At 37.3% G+C, this 19,110-nt stretch overlaps 1 protein-coding gene across 1 annotated transcript in view; it reads right to left on the bottom strand.

Moving 5' to 3' along the window:
* The window catches only part of LOC131671335 (SKI family transcriptional corepressor 1 homolog-B), a 606,894-nt gene that overhangs the window by 426,892 nt on the left and 160,892 nt on the right, over positions 1-19,110 (bottom strand). The window contains exon 3 of the mRNA XM_058947696.1: positions 1,601-2,217. Within this exon, the coding sequence (XP_058803679.1) occupies positions 1,601-2,217 (617 nt within the window). The remainder of the gene's footprint in view (positions 1-1,600; positions 2,218-19,110) is intronic.

The following is a 19,110-nucleotide window of genomic DNA, read 5'->3' as shown; positions in this document are numbered from 1 at the left end:
AAATCAGATAACTGAAAAGTACCTCTCGAACAAGAGTATGAAGAGATTATATACGCTAACATGTAAACCTCAAATGTATCCCACAGAAAGAGTTAACCGTACTCTTAAAATCATAGTGGTAGGTATTTAAAACATACATGAAATTTGGAAACAATATGTACCAGAGTTCACTACTATCCTGGGATAATTCCATCAGCTTTATGTTAACGAGCGTACCAGCACCTTCAGACTGTGAATCAGCGCTTGACTTAAAAGTATACAGGACGTCCTATCTACGAAAATGAGGAGTGAAGAACGATGCTTTTTTTGGAGAAGATGCGTTGGAAGTATCTTAGCTTCCTGTTTCTCTTCGATAATGTATTCAGGATAATAAAAATCATACCAAATTTTATATTGACATATAATATATTTCAACGCACATTCAATTTATTTCAACTTTTCAATTATATTAATTGAAACATTATAGATTTTATTATTCGTGAACTATATACTATCACAAGGTATTCATTATTATAGCTATTTTTAATTTTGAAAAGTTCAATTTATAAATGCTTATTGATCTTATTGTTAGTTTTATATAAATGCTTTCACTTCGTTCGTATTGAAGTTTTAACATAAAACTTCAATGATGATTATCGTTGGATATTGTGATTTAGTTGAATCATTGGATAAGTAATGACTTTGTTAGTTAATATTTATTATAAGGGTTATTAAAATAATTAATTATTTATTAAAATACATCAAAACAATAATGGTCACATATTTATTTTGGTATATTTATATATTATATTAACCATTCTTGTACTAAATCCATCTAATGATTCATAACTAACATGCTACCAAAACAACCAAACACTAAAATTTTAAAGGTTTTAAACGTTAATACTCAAATTAATTTTTTATGCATAACTTGAGAAAATAATTGTTGCTTTTTAGAGTAAATATCTAATAATATGAGTACTATATCGGTCATCAAGTAAATAAATAATTGAACAAATAAATTTAGATATTAATTTTTTCAATCTTAATTTTACGGTATGATGTACAAGTTTATTTCTAGACTTATACGAACTTATAAATTTTATAATTATTTTATAAAGTTCAAAAAGAATATCATAGAAACTAAGTTCTCTAATTAAAAATTTCGTATTGATACGCAATTTCAAATTAGTTTAAAAACAACATGATCTTCTGTAGCTAGGTACTCCTACAGATTTTAATTATAATATGACCACCGATTCCAACAATTATAAGCAACCTAAACATAACATATCAAAATGAGAAATAGAAAGGGATTATCATGAGAGAAGTAGCCTTTTTAAATTAAATGGATTAGAAGGGGCAAAGTTGAAAAGACGGATATTTCATATTGTTCTCAAAAACATGGTCAAAATAACATAAATTTAGGTGATTTTAATGAATAAACGATACTAAAATAATAAACAAGAAGTGGAAGGGTTAAGAGGGGGTCATTTTTATAAGGAAGGGGAAGGGAATATTTTTGGAGCTCTTTTTGTGACTATATGTATAAATGTCTGTAGATGCATGTGTGTGTAAAAAAAATAAAAAATATATATTATGAGATTATTAGCGCACTTACCAGGAAATAGAAAAGGATTCCCTTTTGTTAACCACGGTATATATGGTATAATCGACGCATTTGATTCTTTTAAGGCACTAAAAGGTAATTCTGGTTGTTGATGCCATTTATAATCAATGCTAGATAATGGTGATATCAGACTTGTATATCCCGGAAGTTGTTGTTGGAGTATTGATGTCTCATTTATTGAATTTGATATTGATTGTTGAATTATTGTTGATGAAGGAACATGTGATCCCGATATGAATCGAGAACGTTTACGTTCTGAGTCTGAAATGCTTACATTATTCACGTTAGATAATATCCTTTTACGAGTTCCACCATTGAACATTGCTTTAACATCTTCCCAAGCATGAATAATTTCGTCAGGTGGATTTGCAGATAATTTCAAATGCCGTCGCCAAGAGTTAAAGTTTGCTGCATCTGGTTGAATATATTTATCATTTGATCCAGTTCGATGTGAATGAAATATAAATTTATTGGGAGAGAAAAAAAGCCCACAAACTGCACATTTAATACATTTAGCGCGTGAGCTGTTATATCGAGATGGTATAAATGCACCATGACAGCCCCATGCGCACTCATGATGAACTAGAAATGCGAAATCTTCTGGTAATCTGAAAATTATATTGGTTAATTAAAATAGACTATAACAATTTCAATTGATATAAACTAGGAATAAGAAAAGTTAGACATTAAATATTAATGAATAAAGGGTTATGAAGCTATGAATAGTAAATATAACAGATGACTTTAGTATTCACAACTTACATTTGTAAGCTTTTCTTATTAAAATCTAAATTATTTGTTACGATTTTTTATAACTGAAATATCAAGATTCAATAGAAGAGTCATTGTAAAACGTAATATGTATATCTATTATAATGAGTGAGATTGTTTCTCGTTGTGATGTTAATATCACTTATTATTTATTACCTATTATATACGTTAACGAGTAAGAATTCATTTTAATTTTGATAATATTTTTGAATATTGAGTTTGAAGTAAAAGTATAAATGAAATATCTATGATTGTTTGAATTGGGCTTAAGGAAAGATAGACCCCAGTTTCTTATGGTACGAAATGTCCCATAAGCAGAGATTGAGTCTCTCTTGAAAAAAGGATGTAATTCAGTCAGAGTTTTTTAAAGCGCGAAATGTTCTATGAGTCGAGCGTAAATTACAATAGGAAAGGAAAGAATTGCTCAGTTAATCACTTTAGAGAAAGAACTTAGGTATAAGCCAAGTTTATTCAATCTCGAGTACTCACTTTGCAAGGTTAGGAGAGAATCCTAGCCTGTGCAAAAATTAGCGTATTTATACACAGATTTTCTCGTCTATTTTCGCAGGACAGCCCTCTTCGAGCTGTTTAGGCAAATGTGCAAAATCATTTTCTCTTGTTTACAATAGAATAGACAGCACTACCGAAATCTCAAGCATGTAAAATTTACAGAATTAAATATGGATTATTTAAGTATAATTTACACTTATCGCAAAAAGTATAGTCAAAAGTTATTAACTAATGAAGATAGTTGATATGATAGTGCAATATTTACAACAAAATAATGACAAAATTTTACATATCGCAATAGTTTATCGCTTGTAGAAGTAATTCCAAAAAAGCACTACTTAAAGGATATCCTCTATTAAAATAGTGAAAAAGACAACCGAAATGAATCTTGAAACTAAGTTTTCAGTAGCAGTCTACATCGAAAAAGATTAGGTTTGCCGCCAACCGGACCTTCCTAGAGCCTGCTTAAATATATGTATATACAAGAAACGGTTTTTTTCATATTTTCTTTTTTTTCTTCGGATCTCAAAATGATATCGGCACCGGGTCTCCGGAATTCATATTTCTGGAAAATGAAGTTTCACTGTGATGTTTTCCAAGACTACAGACTTATGGGACCTAACCTAAAAAAAAAATTTTTAACTTTAAACTCCTCTAAAATTCAGCCATATTAAGGTGCAGATACAAAATTTTCAAAAAATATTCAAAATTATGTAAGAAATCTCCTTGAATTGGTTTGAAGTCGGTTCCAGTGGGGCGCCACCTTCAAAAATGCAAAAAACTCCGTTTTGTAGTGATTTTTGGCCTTTGGCGCTCTACCAACGGCAGCTTTGGTAAAACTAATGTCACCATCATATTCTACGGGAAAAAATACATAAAAAACATGTATTGTATGATCTCTCTACTATTTTCTACTCTGCGGCAAACAAAAGAATAACAATGGCGGCTACGCCAGGCATGACAAAATGGTCTCCCGCCTCTCATGACTCATATTTTTAAAGCTAATTATCAAAGACTTTATCGATCCTTACATATATTCTTTTGTAATTTTTCCCTCACAATACGATGGCGATATTTGTTTTACCGTTACTGAGTTTCGTGAACAGCTAACGGACGAAAACCGGGTATAAATCACGTTTTCAGTCGTTTATCAGCGGCTTTTCGCTAAAAGACATTGAAAACATGTCTAACTCCATTTGTAGATCTATTACGACCATCGAAAGAATCCAATGACGCAAAACCGCACTACTGTAGAACTACGAAAAAACCAATTTCATCTCGTCGTTTCTCTTATTGCTTCTGAAAAACACTCTTACCTCGTGCTACACGTATGTTTTTCATATATTCTTCCATATGCATCCATGCATATATTCTTTCTAGAATAGGATGCATCGTATCGTCAGTATTTACGTATCTATAATTAAAAATTAGGTAAAAGTGAAAAAAAACATACATTATACAAATGTTGATAGATACACTAGTGCCACTAAACGAAACAATATAGTCTTGAGTCTAATAGTTGTACCATGTGGACTAGAAATATGTATTGATGAATGCGGAAAATATTTTTTTACTATTTCTAAGTATAGCACTACATGATGTCTTTATAGGTTAACCTTGACCGTATAGGAAGTGAATTTCCATAATGATTCTGACACATTGAAAATGACACGAATTCTGACATGTAAAAAAAATATTTTTAGCTTTAATATACTTAAAATGTTAAAGTAGGCATTATTGTAATAATTAATTACACTGAATATGATATAAAAAACATTTAACACTTTTTTGTACACGCAGTCTTTTAATAACATGACATAAATCTTGTCATAACTCATGTCATTTATACTATCTGACGACTTCCATCTGTGAAAATAATTTTGAGTTTTTTATGTTACTGCAATTATGTTATAATGTTTTTAACATTCCTAGGGTTTTTTAGCCAATAATCAACCATCTCTACACTTGTCATATGTCGGAATCCATGTCTTCTTCAATGTGTCAGAATCGTTGTGCAGAGACCCTAAGCTCCCGGACTCTTCGAGAGCCGCAGTGGTGTCAATAAAGTAAGTACAGTTATAGACAGACAGACAGACATAATTTAACCTTACATATAATCATCTCTGATTACTCTATATAGTTTTCTGCGACAGTAAATTCTAAAATCTCTTGATTACAACTCAGAGCTAGGCGGCTTAAGATACTCGTTTTGATCAGTACTTCTAATAAATTCTCAACTTGTTTATACCCTGCAATCAGTACTAAAGTAATTAATAGTGAACAATAGGGAACTTGCATGTTTTTGAGTTTTAATTTTAAGAGTATACATTGTTCGAGAAATAATTTGAATAAATAAGAAAAATTATGTTTGCATCACATTATTGAGTGAAAAACCATTCTTGAAAATATGTTTCATAAGTTACAAATATTATTTTTGTGCTTTATCATATATCACTTTATATGATAAAATAATAATAATCTCTGTCAAAGTAGATTAGCTATGAGTCCCAAATCACTATGAGCAAAGATTTTTTAAAGATACATAAACTATTTGGCAGTTACATTTTCCATTGAAACTGAAGTGGATTAATTGAATTATAAATGAAAAGGTTTTTGACAGATTTCAAAATTAAGTTTTACTGAAATATTTCAGATCAACATCTCGTTTTGTTCTTTGTAAAGAAGCTTGAAAACATTGAGACTAATTGAAAAATAAATAGCTTGTAGAAATGTATTTAAAAATTAAATATTATTTTTTGGGCTCTTGATTCCCATCTTTCTCATTTTTTGAAAAAATGCTTCACCGCTTTTGCATTCTCTAAAATGAAAAATATTATCTTGTTCTTGCTATCAGCTTATTCAGATTTAAACAAAGATTTCTGTTATTTATAAAAATTGGCTTTCCCACTCATAAATAATATAACAATATGAAAATAAGAATCATTCAATTTCCTAACTCACTTAATAAAAACGAATTGTTTTCTTCATTTTTGTGTAAACCTTCATTTCATGTTTATAATATACTAACAATAAACACAAAACTTATTTTAATACCCAAAAATCAATTGATATATAATTATTACATTGTGTAGATTTAAAAAATAGATTTAAACATTGATTTGTTTTAAATACAGAACTTGGCTTTTCCACTGATAATTTTAAAATTAAAAACAATCCGGTTGGTTTAAAAAATTAATTGAATTAATTATTGAAACAAAGAAAATTATCACTTTTTTATGCTTAATTTTTTTCAATAACAATCTGTTTTAGAACAAAGAACAATTACAAAGACTATATATGAAAATGCCTTATATAGGTATATGTCTAAACCGGTGTGTTATGCAATATGACGAGTGATATACAATATTTCGTAACGATCATTCTTGTTGGACGACAAATCTCATGTTTAACATCGATGATGTAGTGTTTTCGTTTAGGTGGTTTTAATGTCGATAACAGTTAAGACTTATCATTGACGACTGGTACACGAACACTCTTACTTAAGTGTGATGTGCTTATGACACGAAAACGTAATGTTTTTGTTAAATCGAACTCATTAATGGCCTCATCTCAAATGTACAGTAATAAAATAGTTCCTTGTCAATTGCAATAAATGTTAGTTTGTGGTCGACCGTACATATTGTATCCATATGTGCAGTCAGTTTGCTTTTTTCTCATTCATTCAAGTTCCCTATTATTTTTAAGAACAATTAGTACATATCTTCTGTTTGTAATCAATACATTCACAGTCTTTATAATTATGTCTTATATCAGTGGATTTATTATCATTTGATTAAATTAATATCACTTATTTCTCAAACAGGATAGACTATTACAATGGACGACACAGAAGAGCCGTCGATGAAAAAACAATGCTTAAAAACAAATAATGCTAAATGCGCTAAATGTGATAAGTTATTTCGCAAAATGAATGGAGCGGCTTTGTATATTACCAGTCGAAAAGAAGCTGAATATTTTAATAAAAAATATAGTTTCTTCGTTCAGAAAGATGAAGTTATTTGTTCAAAGTGTCGTTGTGTTCTTAGAAATCACAGAAGAAAGCAAGGAAAAACTGTTGCAGTATTTGTTCAAGAACAGATACTAGATCCAGTCACTAATAAATGTGGATATAAGTGATGCGATTTCAAATCCTAGTGAAATGCAAGAGTACATTGGTAACCTCACTTTATCAAATGATAGCTCACCAGAAGTAGCAGCGAGTTCTAATCGAGGTTATTTGAATGATGATTTGAAACTGATAGCCAAAGTTCTATTCAGAAATCGAGGGAAAGCTCTAGCCAAAGCTCTAATGATACACCAGTTTTTGTTCCAGCCAGTAAACCCGAAGTTAAATACGTACTTATCCCATTTTCAAGAGTCGTCATTAGTCATCGGTACTGCTTCATATATAAATGTATAGAAAATATTCAAAATGTGCCATTTGAAGCTCGAATGTAGTTTTTATTGCTCGAAAAATTTTTATCCCACAAAAAAATAAATATTGTAGTCTTCATTTGTTAAGCAGAAGATTTTATGATGACGAGGTCGAAAAAATACAGATCTACTCCAAAGATTGTGAAATTGCAGAAACAGAGCTCTCTAACTTTATGAATAAATTATCAGACAAACAAAGCAGACTCAAGGCTTCACGACCAAATTGGTACGTATGTAATCACAGAAGAGCGTATAAAAGCTCTAACAGGCTATACTTTGCACAATATTAAGGAACTTGAAAGTATGATGAAGTCAATGAGAACATCCCATAATCGAAACATATTGCAAGCCTTAGTTATATTCTTATTCAAAATGAGGACTGGTAACTCAAACGGATGTATCTCTGCGATTTTTGGTCTACAAGAACAACAAGTTAAAAACATCATAGATAATGTGTTGCAATGTTTTGAAGAAGATATGTTGCCTGGCAATTTCGGATTTGACTTTCACAATAGAGATTTTTTCCTTGCCCAAACAGCTAAAGCGGCCGAAAGGCTCCATGATTCTGAAATCGATACGCTATACGAGGTGTGTTCAAAAAGTAAGGTAACTTTTCAAATTTCACGGGCAACGTACTTTCGATTATCGATTTTTGTATTTTGTTATGTTGGTACACTCTTCCCAAACATCTGTACCAAGTTTCAAGTGTATAGCATTTTTTGTTTGGTTGTGAGAGGCGTAAAGGTTATAAGTGTTTTGCGTGCTCGGCAATTTCTTGCTATCGAAAAATATGGATCAAAGGATTTGCATCAAATTTTGTGTAAAAAATAAAATAAAGTGCTCCGAAATACTTGAAATATTGACGGTGGCATACGGTGAAACTGTTCTGAGTAAAAAAATGTTTACAAGTGGTACAAACTCTTCCAAGACGGCCGGGAAGATGCCAATGACGAGCCTCGCTCTGGACGCCCAAGCACGTCAACAACTGATGAAAACGTTCAAGCAGTGAAGAAAATTGTTCTGGAAAATCGTCGACTCACTATCAGAGAAGTTGCTGAGGATGTTGGTATATCGCTTGGCTCGTGCCATGAAATTTTTTCTAACGTTTTGGGGATGAGACGTATGTCAGCGAAGTTTGTTCCGAAATTGCTAAATTTTGATCAAAAGAACCGTCGCATGAGCATCGCTCAAGAACTGTTGAATGACGTCAACGACGACCCAGATTTACTCAAAAGGGTCATAACTGGTGACGAATCATGGGTATATGGTTATGATATCGAAACCAAAGTCCAATCGTCCCAATGGAAGAGCCCAGAAGAGCCAAGACCGAAAAAATCACACCAAGTTCGATCAAATGTCAAAGTTTTGCTCACTGTTTTCTTCGATTACCATGGCGTGGTGCATCAGGAGTTCTTATCATATGGACGTACGGTCAATAAACAGTATTATCTTGAAGTTATGCGCCGTTTGCGAGAAGCAATACGAAGAAAACGCCCAGAATTGTGGAAAAACAATTCATGGCTTTTGCATCACGATAATGCCCCTGCTCACTCATCTTTGCTTGTGAGAGATTTTTTGGCCAAAAACAACACCACAATCATGCCGCAGCCACCATATTCACCGGATTTGGCCCATGTGACTTTTTCTTGTTCCCAAAACTAAAGAGACCTATGAAAGGACGGAGATTTGCAACGATTGAAGAGATAAAGACTGCATCGCTGGAAGAGCTCAAGGCTATATCGAAAAGTGCTTATGAGAAGTGCTTTGAGGATTGGAAATACCGTTGGCATAAGTGTATTGTATCTGAGAGGGATTACTTTGAAGGGGACAACATAAATATTGATAAATAAATAAATATTTTTTCTTAAAAATACAAAGTCACCTTACTTTTTTAACACACTATATTATATATTATAGCATATTATATTATATTTATTCTAATATTTATTATTATTAAATTATTAATAAATTAATAATCTAAATAAATTATTAATTTATTTAAACAGTAATTTCTAACCTGTTATCAATGAAACGAATTCTTACTCATGTTTCTCAGCTAGTCATCTTGAGTTCAGAGTATACGCTGTAACGGGGGAGGTTATCTGAAAAAATTGGAAATTTATTGAAGCACAAACACCCACAATGCAGAGGTAACCACCGCTCCGTTAAACACGTATAGTTATACGTGTATTCGCCTTTATGTCAGATGATTTCGCTTAAGTGTCTTCTATCAAACGGAGTTGAACTCACCTTAAGTCACGTGACTTGTGACACTCGATGTATCTTAGGTGTGGGCGACTTTATGCCTAATCCGCTTAATCTCCTAGATATAACCGGATTAAAACCTAAGCCTTTACAAATTACTTAAGCTAATGGGAAATTAAATGACGTAATCGGCGAATGAAATTAATTACCTTTAATTAATAAAAGGAAACTACAGTCTTTATTGAGCCGAAAGACTAACGCACGCGAATAGGATTTCACAATGAATTATTATTCGGTGAGTGAGAGAGAGAGAAGATTCGAAATTTACCGCGAAACTAACGCTCGGCGCAAATACAAAAATATTAGATATCGCGGTTGACAAAATACCGAATGTATTTTATCACGCAATAATAACGGGAAGTGCACCTACACTGCAGTGCCAATACGGTGATCAGCCGTAATTGTTGATGAAAAAAGATCAACTGCCGCTGTTCCTACACTTAATTAGCTGCGCTGCCTCACTCTGCCTTCAATTAGCTATGATGCTGCTTCTGCACTGCTGCTTGCTGCTGCGATAACGTCGTTGCACTCGCACGTAAAATTTGTCCCAGGAAAACTATCTAATCGGTGAAACACAGTGCAACATAATCTCGGCGGTATTGTCGCGTAAACAGCTGAGGCGTAACTGCTTAATTTAAATGCTCGCGCGCCCCCTCTCTCTCTTAATTGTTCGTACTAACGCGCGAGTTACAGAATCGCGAATGGATCGATTAATATAATCGACTACCGTTGCAACGCTTTATTATAATAATTAACATTTACAACATATGAGGTGTGTTCATAAAATACCCGGAATTTTTAAATTTCGCGAGTCTGGAGAGTCCGATTGTCAAAAATTTTTTTTTATTGTGTAGGTATACATGCCCCTGAAGTATGATAAAATTTTCAGCTATATTCACTGTTTACTTTGTCTGCGGGAGTCACTAAGGTTTGACGTGTTTTTATGAGCTCGATGATTTTCGTTTTTTAAAAGAAGTGGATCAAAGAATTTGTATTAAATTTTGCGTAAAAAATGAAATAAAGTGTAACAAAGTGTGTGAAATGTTACAAAAAGCCTATGGTGAGTCTGCTATGAAAAAAAACTAGTGTTTACGAGTGGTATAAGCGTTTCCAAGATGGCCGCGAAGACGTTGAAGATGACGAACGCTCCGGTCGACCCAGCACGTCGACAATCGATGAAAATGTGAAAAAAGTGGAAAAAATGTTTCTGAATGATCGCCGAATCACAATTAGAGAAGTTGCTGATGAAGTTGGCATATCAATTGGCTCATGTCATAACATTTTTTCAAATGTTTTGGATATGAAACGAGTGGCAGCAAAATTCATTCCAAATCTGCTGAACTTTAACCAAAAAACAATCGCATGAACATCGCTCAGGAGCTGTTAAACGTTGTCAACGACGATCCAAGTTTGCTTGAAAGGGTTATAACTGGTGATGAAACATGGGTGTACGGTTATGATGTCAAAACCAAAGCACAATCGTCCACCTGGAAGCATTCAACGTCACCAAGAACGAAAAAAGCACGTCAAGTTCGATCAAATGTGAAGGTTTTGCTTACAGTTTTCTTTGACTGCAGGGGCGTGGTGCATCATGAGTTCTTATCACAAGATCGTACGGTTAATAAGGAGTATTACCTTGAAGTTATGCGACGTTTGCGTGAAGCAATCCGAAAAAAACGCCCCGATTTATGGAAAAACAATTTATGGCTTTTGCATCACGATAACGCACCTGCTCACTCGTCGTTGCTTGTTCGTAATTTTTTGGCCAAAAACAATACCGTAGTCGTGCCCCAACCTCCATATTCACCAGATATGACTCCGTGTTACTTTTTCCTGTTCCCAAAGTTGAAGAGACCCATGAAAGGACGGCATTTTTCCTCGATTGAAGAAATAAAGACCGAATCGCTGAGAGTGCTCAAGGAGATACCAAAAAGTGAATATCAAGAGTTCTTCGAAGATTGGAAAAAACGCTGGCATAAGTGTATTATATCTGGGGGGGATTACTTTGAAGGGGACCACATTGATGTAACCGAATAAATAAATATTTTTTTGGAAAAACGATAATTCCGGGTACTTTTTGAACACACCTCGTAATAAACAAATTCAATTTGCACATTACAATTCAATATGATTTAGTATTTAAAAGTAATTAAAAATATTATAATCTTAATCTATGCTTTAAAATCGATATAAAAAATACTTTGTTACATAGAAATTACTCTTAATTAACGCATTTTAGTTGAGCACTATAAGCTATTATATTTATATCTATAATTAGAGTGACGTCACGCTCCTTATATGGTCATGAAATTTAACTCTAGTACTGATACAATCATAGAATATATGAGGTAGCGCCGTTTAATATACTAATTGATGTAAGTAGATTCACGAGTTTAGCGGGTTGCAGTAATGCAGTGTAAATAAGAGAAGAGCTCATAGATAGGACCGTTACATCGTTATGTTTCTCTTTCTCTCACCCACTCGTAATATATATGTAATTTGTGATTTATAATATATTTGTATTTCAATAAATTTGTATTACAAATATTGGTCTTATTCTCACTGCAGGTGCTAACAGTAAGAGAAAAAGCAGATCGCTCTTTGATTTAGAAAGTCCTGGGTAACAGACAGTGATGGATCGATGGTCCGTGTCGTTTTTTGTGTATCGATAATTCTTCTAGTGATAGAGATGAAGACGTGGGTTTCGACTCGAGTGAGAAGGAGCGTTCTATCGTGCGCGATGCTGTTATTGTCGAGCAATGGGAGTGTGCTAGTCTTGTAGCCTGAGCTGTTTGCGGTTTGTGTTTTTGCCTGCAGCAATTGCAAGAGTATCGAACGATAGCCACCGTCTAGGGCCTATCTGTGACAAGCTGTTTATAAGTATTGGTGATCCTACATCTCTCTCGCTTTATCTCTTTACTTCGTAATGCTAGTACTCGATCTTTCTTTAGCTTGCTGCTATTTTTGATACCCCATTTATTTGGTTGTAATTAAGCTATTTTGCTTTTACTCGTTTGTTTTTGGGTTTATTGACAAAAAGCAGTATTTGCAGCGTAAATAAAACGCTCACTAGAGAAAATAAGGAAGTTACAACCCAAATAAAACAGTTATCTCTAAATTATGTGGCAAATTTTGTTCCGTAGTTTGATAAAAAAAATATAAATATCAATGAACATTAAGAAGTTGAAATATGCATAAACATTATATCAAGAATAGATGATCTAAATGTTATTTCGATTCTCAAAATAAAGTTAGGTGGATAGATGTATAAAACGGTTGTGAATGTAATAATAAACTTAATTGACGAAAATATTAAGGCATTAAAATACCTTTTTTCGTTGGATAATATTCGCAGTTTATACGGTAAATTTATTCAAATAATTCAATAATCTAATAAGTCAGTGATAAGTTACGTAAATAGATTACGAAAATTAGTAGTGCAAATAAATGAAATGACAAAATTAGATGCACAAAATGTCGATGAAACTTTCATAGTTTTCGAAGCTCCGATGAACATAGATAGACTAATAAATTTAAAAAAATGATTTGCATCTAGACATTTGAGTGAAAATGAAAAATAATAAGGATTTAAGTTCAGCGTTACGAAACGCCATAGAAATAGAATCAAATTTGTAAAAACGAAGATTATTACGGGGTGATATTAATTATACTACAAATGACCTATTTAATAGGAGTTGAAACGCCACTACTTTAGCGGAAAGTGTCAAGATTGTAATCAAGAAGCTTTGTTTTATCATAATGGCGGGCGTTAATATTTTCAAAAACAAAGGTCATTTATCTTTTAAATGTAAACATGTAAATAACAAAATCGAACTTATATGTTAATTTTATAGTGTTGTGACGAGAGCAGGCCATGTACCGGTCTCTCGTCTGCGTTCTCCCTTCTCCACTCGGCAAGGCGTGTTGGCCAACGTTAGGCGCATTAAAGTATGCGCCTAACATTTGGTCTTTTTGTTTCAGCGCCAAGGACGGGCCAGCGCAGTTGAGCGCAAAGAAAAGTTGAGGAGCGCGGAGAGAGAGTGAGAAAGAGAGAGAGAGAGAGAGAGAGTATTAGGCCCATGCAGGGATTGGCAGGCGCGCAACGCGTGACTGATAAGCGGCGCGTCGCGTGCCGCCTAACTAATAGGTCAAGGTAGGGAGAGGAGCGAGCGCGGCTGAGCGGCTGCAAGACGAGCGCAAGAATAAGTGCGTGCGAGAGTCGAAGCCCAGTCCTACTAGAGTGCAGTAGTCCTGCTAGAGAGTGCAGTTTGGGATAGCTGGAAGGAAGGTCAACCCTACCGGCAACGGCTTTGTCTGCGACCGCAGCCAGCCCACCCCTGCAAGGAGAGTTAACGTTGCCTGTGTATACCTGGTCAGCGATAGCAGCCAGCAGCTAGCAAAGATCTGACCAGCGACGACGACCGGTACTTCCTGCGGCAGCACATCGCCCGGGATCCACGACGTTGCAAGGAGCGGTGAACAAAGGTCAAGCCTTCTTTTCTTCTTTCTCTCTACACTCTCTCTCTCTGGTGATGCGACGACCGGTGCGCGTTGAATAGGATAGCCAGGCATCCACGTGCCGGCTATCTAAAGGTTCGCGCTTAAGCTTAATTTGTAGTAACGTAAGTTGCGACCGGCGAATTGTCCAGGCGCCACGTGCCGGGCAGTTCATCCGGTATAGGTTCGCGTAATTTAAGTAAGTTTGTAATAGGTTAAGTGCGCGATTGGATATTAAGACGAGATGCGAAATATTCATTTGTGAATACTATGAGTAATTTACTATTCTATTATGTAGTTGGTTAGTTAGTAATTAGACTATGTTATGCGCGCGTATGTTTAGTTTGAATAATGATTAATAATAATAGGTTGTAAGTGAGATTTGATTTCTGTCTTTATATAATTCATTTATCAACCTCTCCTCGTTCTTCTCCCTCAATTGCCTTGAGCGAAAGTGCCTCACTTACCCCGCAAAGAATTGGTAACAAAGGATCGAGTTTTGTTACATGGCATTCCTTGTGAGTTTGGTAATTGAGAGACAAATGAGAGAAATGGTTTGATAATGAAATTTAGAAATAACGGTTAACTGATTTTCTTTGTGAACTAAGGGCAAAAGAGTGCGCGTAAAAGAATTTCGAGTTTTCGGTATTTTGAATTCTTTGTTAGTGCTTGCCAGTGACCTTTCTTAGTAGCGGTGTCGGATGACAACGGTGCGTCATTGAGTCGCTTTGACACTAGACGACTGCGTTCTTTCCTCGCTTTAGTTTTTCTTTGTTTTAAGAATTTTACTAAACTGCCTATTCAAAAATTACGGTAAGTAAATTTTGATAAATTATAATTTCTTTCCTTAGGCGTAAGCAAGGCGATTTCTTGCCGGCTTATAGCTTGGAAAGAAATTAGTTAGTAAGGTATCAGGTTACACGGACCGGTCGAGACTTGCTTAGCCCCATAAGCTCGCGTCGTAGTCAAGTTACAGATTTTCATTTTTAAAAATAACAATGTCTCTAGCATGTAGAGATAAAATAGTCTTGCGCAGAATATTACGCGATGCGCATGCGAAAAAATTAAAACACAAAATTGATTCCACAGAACCGGCTGTTCTGTTGGAATTAATGCGCTATCGCGAACTTAGCTTACACGGCGATCTTGAAGAGTTACAAATCCGGTATTTTCGATATATGCTGTTAAGAGAGCGGCCAGATTTGCAGCCACCGTTGCGCTCGAGCGATTTTGCGTCAGGCCGAATCCCGGAAAAGCTGTACGACGAACAGCAAGAAACGACGGTAAGCAGTGCGCGGAACGTGAACCTGGGCGATGAATTCGCGGTAGCTGCAGCACCTTTGGCGGCCGAATTATCATGTGAACAAGAGCAGACGACACAGGCAAGAGCAAGTGTTGCCGCTCCTTGCGAACAAATTCGACCGCCGGGCGAAAATGCAGTCGCGCTCGGTAATAACGACGTGTTACCGATGGCGACTCACTCGCCGTCGGACAGCAGGACCGAACGCGCACGCGAACAAGTCGCGCAAAACCAAGGCGAGCGTAGCACTAGCGCGATAAGCCAGATTTGGGGAGCCCTCACAGCAGTACCGCGTTGGATATATAGACGAGAAGTGCGGCAAGGTGTTACAGACGGCGCGAATACAGTATTTAGAGTTGAAAGAGAGGCGATGCACAGTAGAGCGGCTCAGGCTGAACAGCAGGCTTCATTGCCGCCTTAGGCCAAGCCGCTCGGCGACCGCGAGACGCTAAACGCGCCAGCGGTTGCGACTAAGCCATCGGCCCACGCGAACGCACCAAATAATAGAGCAGGTAGTACATTTCTCTATGCCAATTCAAGTAGATCGGCGAGCACGAAATATCACGCGCCTAGAGTAGTTCATGGGTTGAAGACTGGGAGCGCGAGGTACGGGTAGCTACTAGAGAGGAAGCGGAAATACCAGCTCCATTAGGTGAAGGTTTGATTATTAGCGAGAAAAGCGTAATGAGCATAAGGCGACCTAAACAAAAGCAGGTGAGACAGGTAGAAAATATCAGTGGAAGCGACACTAGCTCGAGTCTATCGGATTCTGATAGCAGCAACACCTATAAAGTTAAATCGCCGCGGAAAACCAAGCAAGTAAGAGTGGAAAGACCAAGCAAAAAGAATGCTCCTCCAAGAATCAAGTATATAAATGGTATACCTGCGGATGGAGTAAGCGCGCTCAATGCCTGGTCTCTCCGTTTTTTTCGGTAAGGATAGTACTAACGCACTAAGTTTTCTATCAGGTTTGAGTGATTGCCAGCGCTATTATGGCATCTCGGATGAAGAGATGCTGATAGCAATAGGCACTGCATTCCGCGATAAGGCGCGTCCGTGGTACGAGGTTAATCGCGATATGTGGAGGACGCTGAAAGACTTTAAAAAGAGTTTTTCTAGCGAATTCTGTCGACGACTGAACAGAGAACAACTTTACGGCGAATTGCGTCAAAGAACACAGGGCGAGAATGAGAACATTATGGACTATATCGCGGCTTTTCAGACGATTTTACGCCGTTTTGATCCGCCCGTTTCGGTGAGACGCCAGTTAGCTATGATTATAGAGGGTCTACATCCAAGATATAAGCGATATCTTGAAACTAAGACCTTCTCGGATCTAAATAGTTTTAAAGAAGCGGGTATGGCGCTCGAAGATCGCATGGCCGATTGGAAAAGGTGGCAAAAGCCACCCACGGCTGACGTAACGCTAATTCCGGAATCCGCGTACACAGAGACGAAGAAGTCACTGGGTAAGCAAAAATCGGTCGAAACTATTGACGGTTTAAACGATGCGATTGACGAGGTCTTAATAGTTGAATCTCCTAAAAAGAAAGCGCAGCAGCAGAACAAAAATCTAGGTAAAAAGGGCAAGAAGCAGAACGGTGAAATTGCCGTGGCTATTGCCGTTAGGCAACAGCCACAGGCAAGAAACCAGCCTGCGAACGAAGCCGCGCCTGCTCGTCAGAGCGCGCAGGCTTCGTTGGCCCCGGCTGCAGGTGTAGCCCCTAGTCTGGTCCCGCAGCAGCGCAATCAAGGAGGTAGCAACTTAAATAGGCCATTCACGGGGGCTTGCTTCAATTGTAATGCGGTGGGACATAGGAGGGCGCAATGCCCGATAGCTCAGGTTAATCCGCGGGTAGTTTGTTAAAAATGCCGACAACCTGGACATTACGCTAATAACTGCCCAACGCGAACTTCAGAGCCGACATTACATTGTCAGGTTTGTGGGACAATCGGCTACGTTTATAGAGATTGTCCCACTTGTAATCAAGTGAAGCAGGGAAACCTCAGCGCGGGAGCCGTCGACCGCTCGACGACTCCTGCCTAAGATGGATTGAGCAGGCCATTGAGGTAGAGAAAGTGCTTCGCGCAAAAAGCGAAGACATCGTAGAAGAAAGGAATAGAGTTGAGGCAAAATGGGAAGGCGAGAACAAGGCAGAAACTACCAGTTCTGCGCCTCCTTTCGTGAATTTGGTAAAAGAGGAAGGCGAGAACAAGGCAGGAACTGCCTGTTCTGCGCCACGTCTCTTAGACGAGGTAATAGGAGAATATTTGAAAGTCAAGGCTAAGGTCAAGCGTGCAGTATTTGTAGAATATGAGGATCCGGAAAAAGGGAGTAAGGAAATCGTTGAGTTTAAAAATGTGTTTCAAGGCGAGTTTAGTCGTTCGACATTGAAAGAAGTTCAGGCGCAGAGTCACGAGGGCGTAAGTTTCCCTAGTAGGATCAGCATTGAATCCGAAGAGGCAAATAAACGTGACTCGTTACAGCAGGACGCGGAAAGTCTTCAAAAAGGTCGACACACTATCACGCGAAAAACTTTGCCCGATAAGGATATGCATGATCCGATAGGGTTTAATAAATTTTGCGCGATAGTTAGCTCGCCTGAGAAGTGCCCAGTGAGGCAAAATGAGTTGCCATCGTTGCGCACGAACACGAATGAGGCAGGTTCGAGTATTTCGCCCACGGTTGGGCAGGCTTCGGAAAAGGCCGTTGCTTTAGGGAATCAGGGTGAACCTGTGAAAGAATCTGTTGGTAAGGAAACGAGCTCAGGCGCTGCGCTCCCGTCGGAGCGGGCTGCGACAAAGGTCATGGTCACGCGCGATAGAAGTGGGCTTGTTGATAGTAGGGTTTTGTTGTTTGGACGTTCGGTCGTCGGTGCCGACGCACCTTCCATTTTAATGAGGGGAGGGTCTGAGTGGAACTCAGAAATCCCGAAGAAAACGGCAGATGAATTAGATGCAGCGTTAGTCGTAGTAGTAGAGAATAGGTTCTTTATTAAGGTCGACATAGGTGGGCAAGTTTATACAGCGCTACTAGATTCAGGTGCTCAGGTATCGGTAGTAGGACCGAATCTTGGTTTACGTTTCAAAGACCGGTTAAAGCCGCCTACGATTTTTGTACAGGGCATCTCAGGCGAGAAGCCGCAAACGTGGGGCGACTTGAGGTTAAGTATTGAAATTGGCGGTAGGACGAATTGGTTAATTGCGACGGTAGTATCTACGCTTAAGCACGACTTGATTTTAGGAGCCGACTTTTGGATAGCGTGGAATATAAATATTAGCTACGGTAATTGCGCTTGGTGGGCAGGTGACCAAGGCGATTGGTATCCGTTAGCAGAGCAGAATAGTAACGAGATAGTTGTTTTTGCGGAATGCGCTGGTTTAAGCAGCTACGAGGAGGCTCAACGAGAGACAATCTTGACGCTCGTTCGCCGGATTGTCCCGCAGCCTGGTGAATCTCCGGCGGTTACAAAAGTTATCGAGCATGTCATAGATGTAGGCGATGCGCGCCCGATAAAAACGCCGTTGCGCCGAATGTCGCCTCCTATATTAGCATTCACGCAGGAAGAAACTATGCGGCTATGGAAGGCGAAAATAATTAGGCCATCGAACAGTCAGTGGAGTAATGCGCCGGTAATCGTACGTAAACAGGACGGCGGCTATAGGTTCTGTCTCGATTTTAGACCAGTAAATAAGGTGACGAAAGTTGACGCATATCCGATGC

This window comes from Phymastichus coffea, unplaced genomic scaffold, assembly GCF_024137745.1.
Source record: "Phymastichus coffea isolate CEN01 unplaced genomic scaffold, Cenicafe_Pcof_1.1 PCOF00009, whole genome shotgun sequence".
Classification (NCBI taxonomy): domain Eukaryota; kingdom Metazoa; phylum Arthropoda; class Insecta; order Hymenoptera; family Eulophidae; genus Phymastichus; species Phymastichus coffea.
This window is presented reverse-complemented; position numbering and strand designations above follow the sequence as displayed.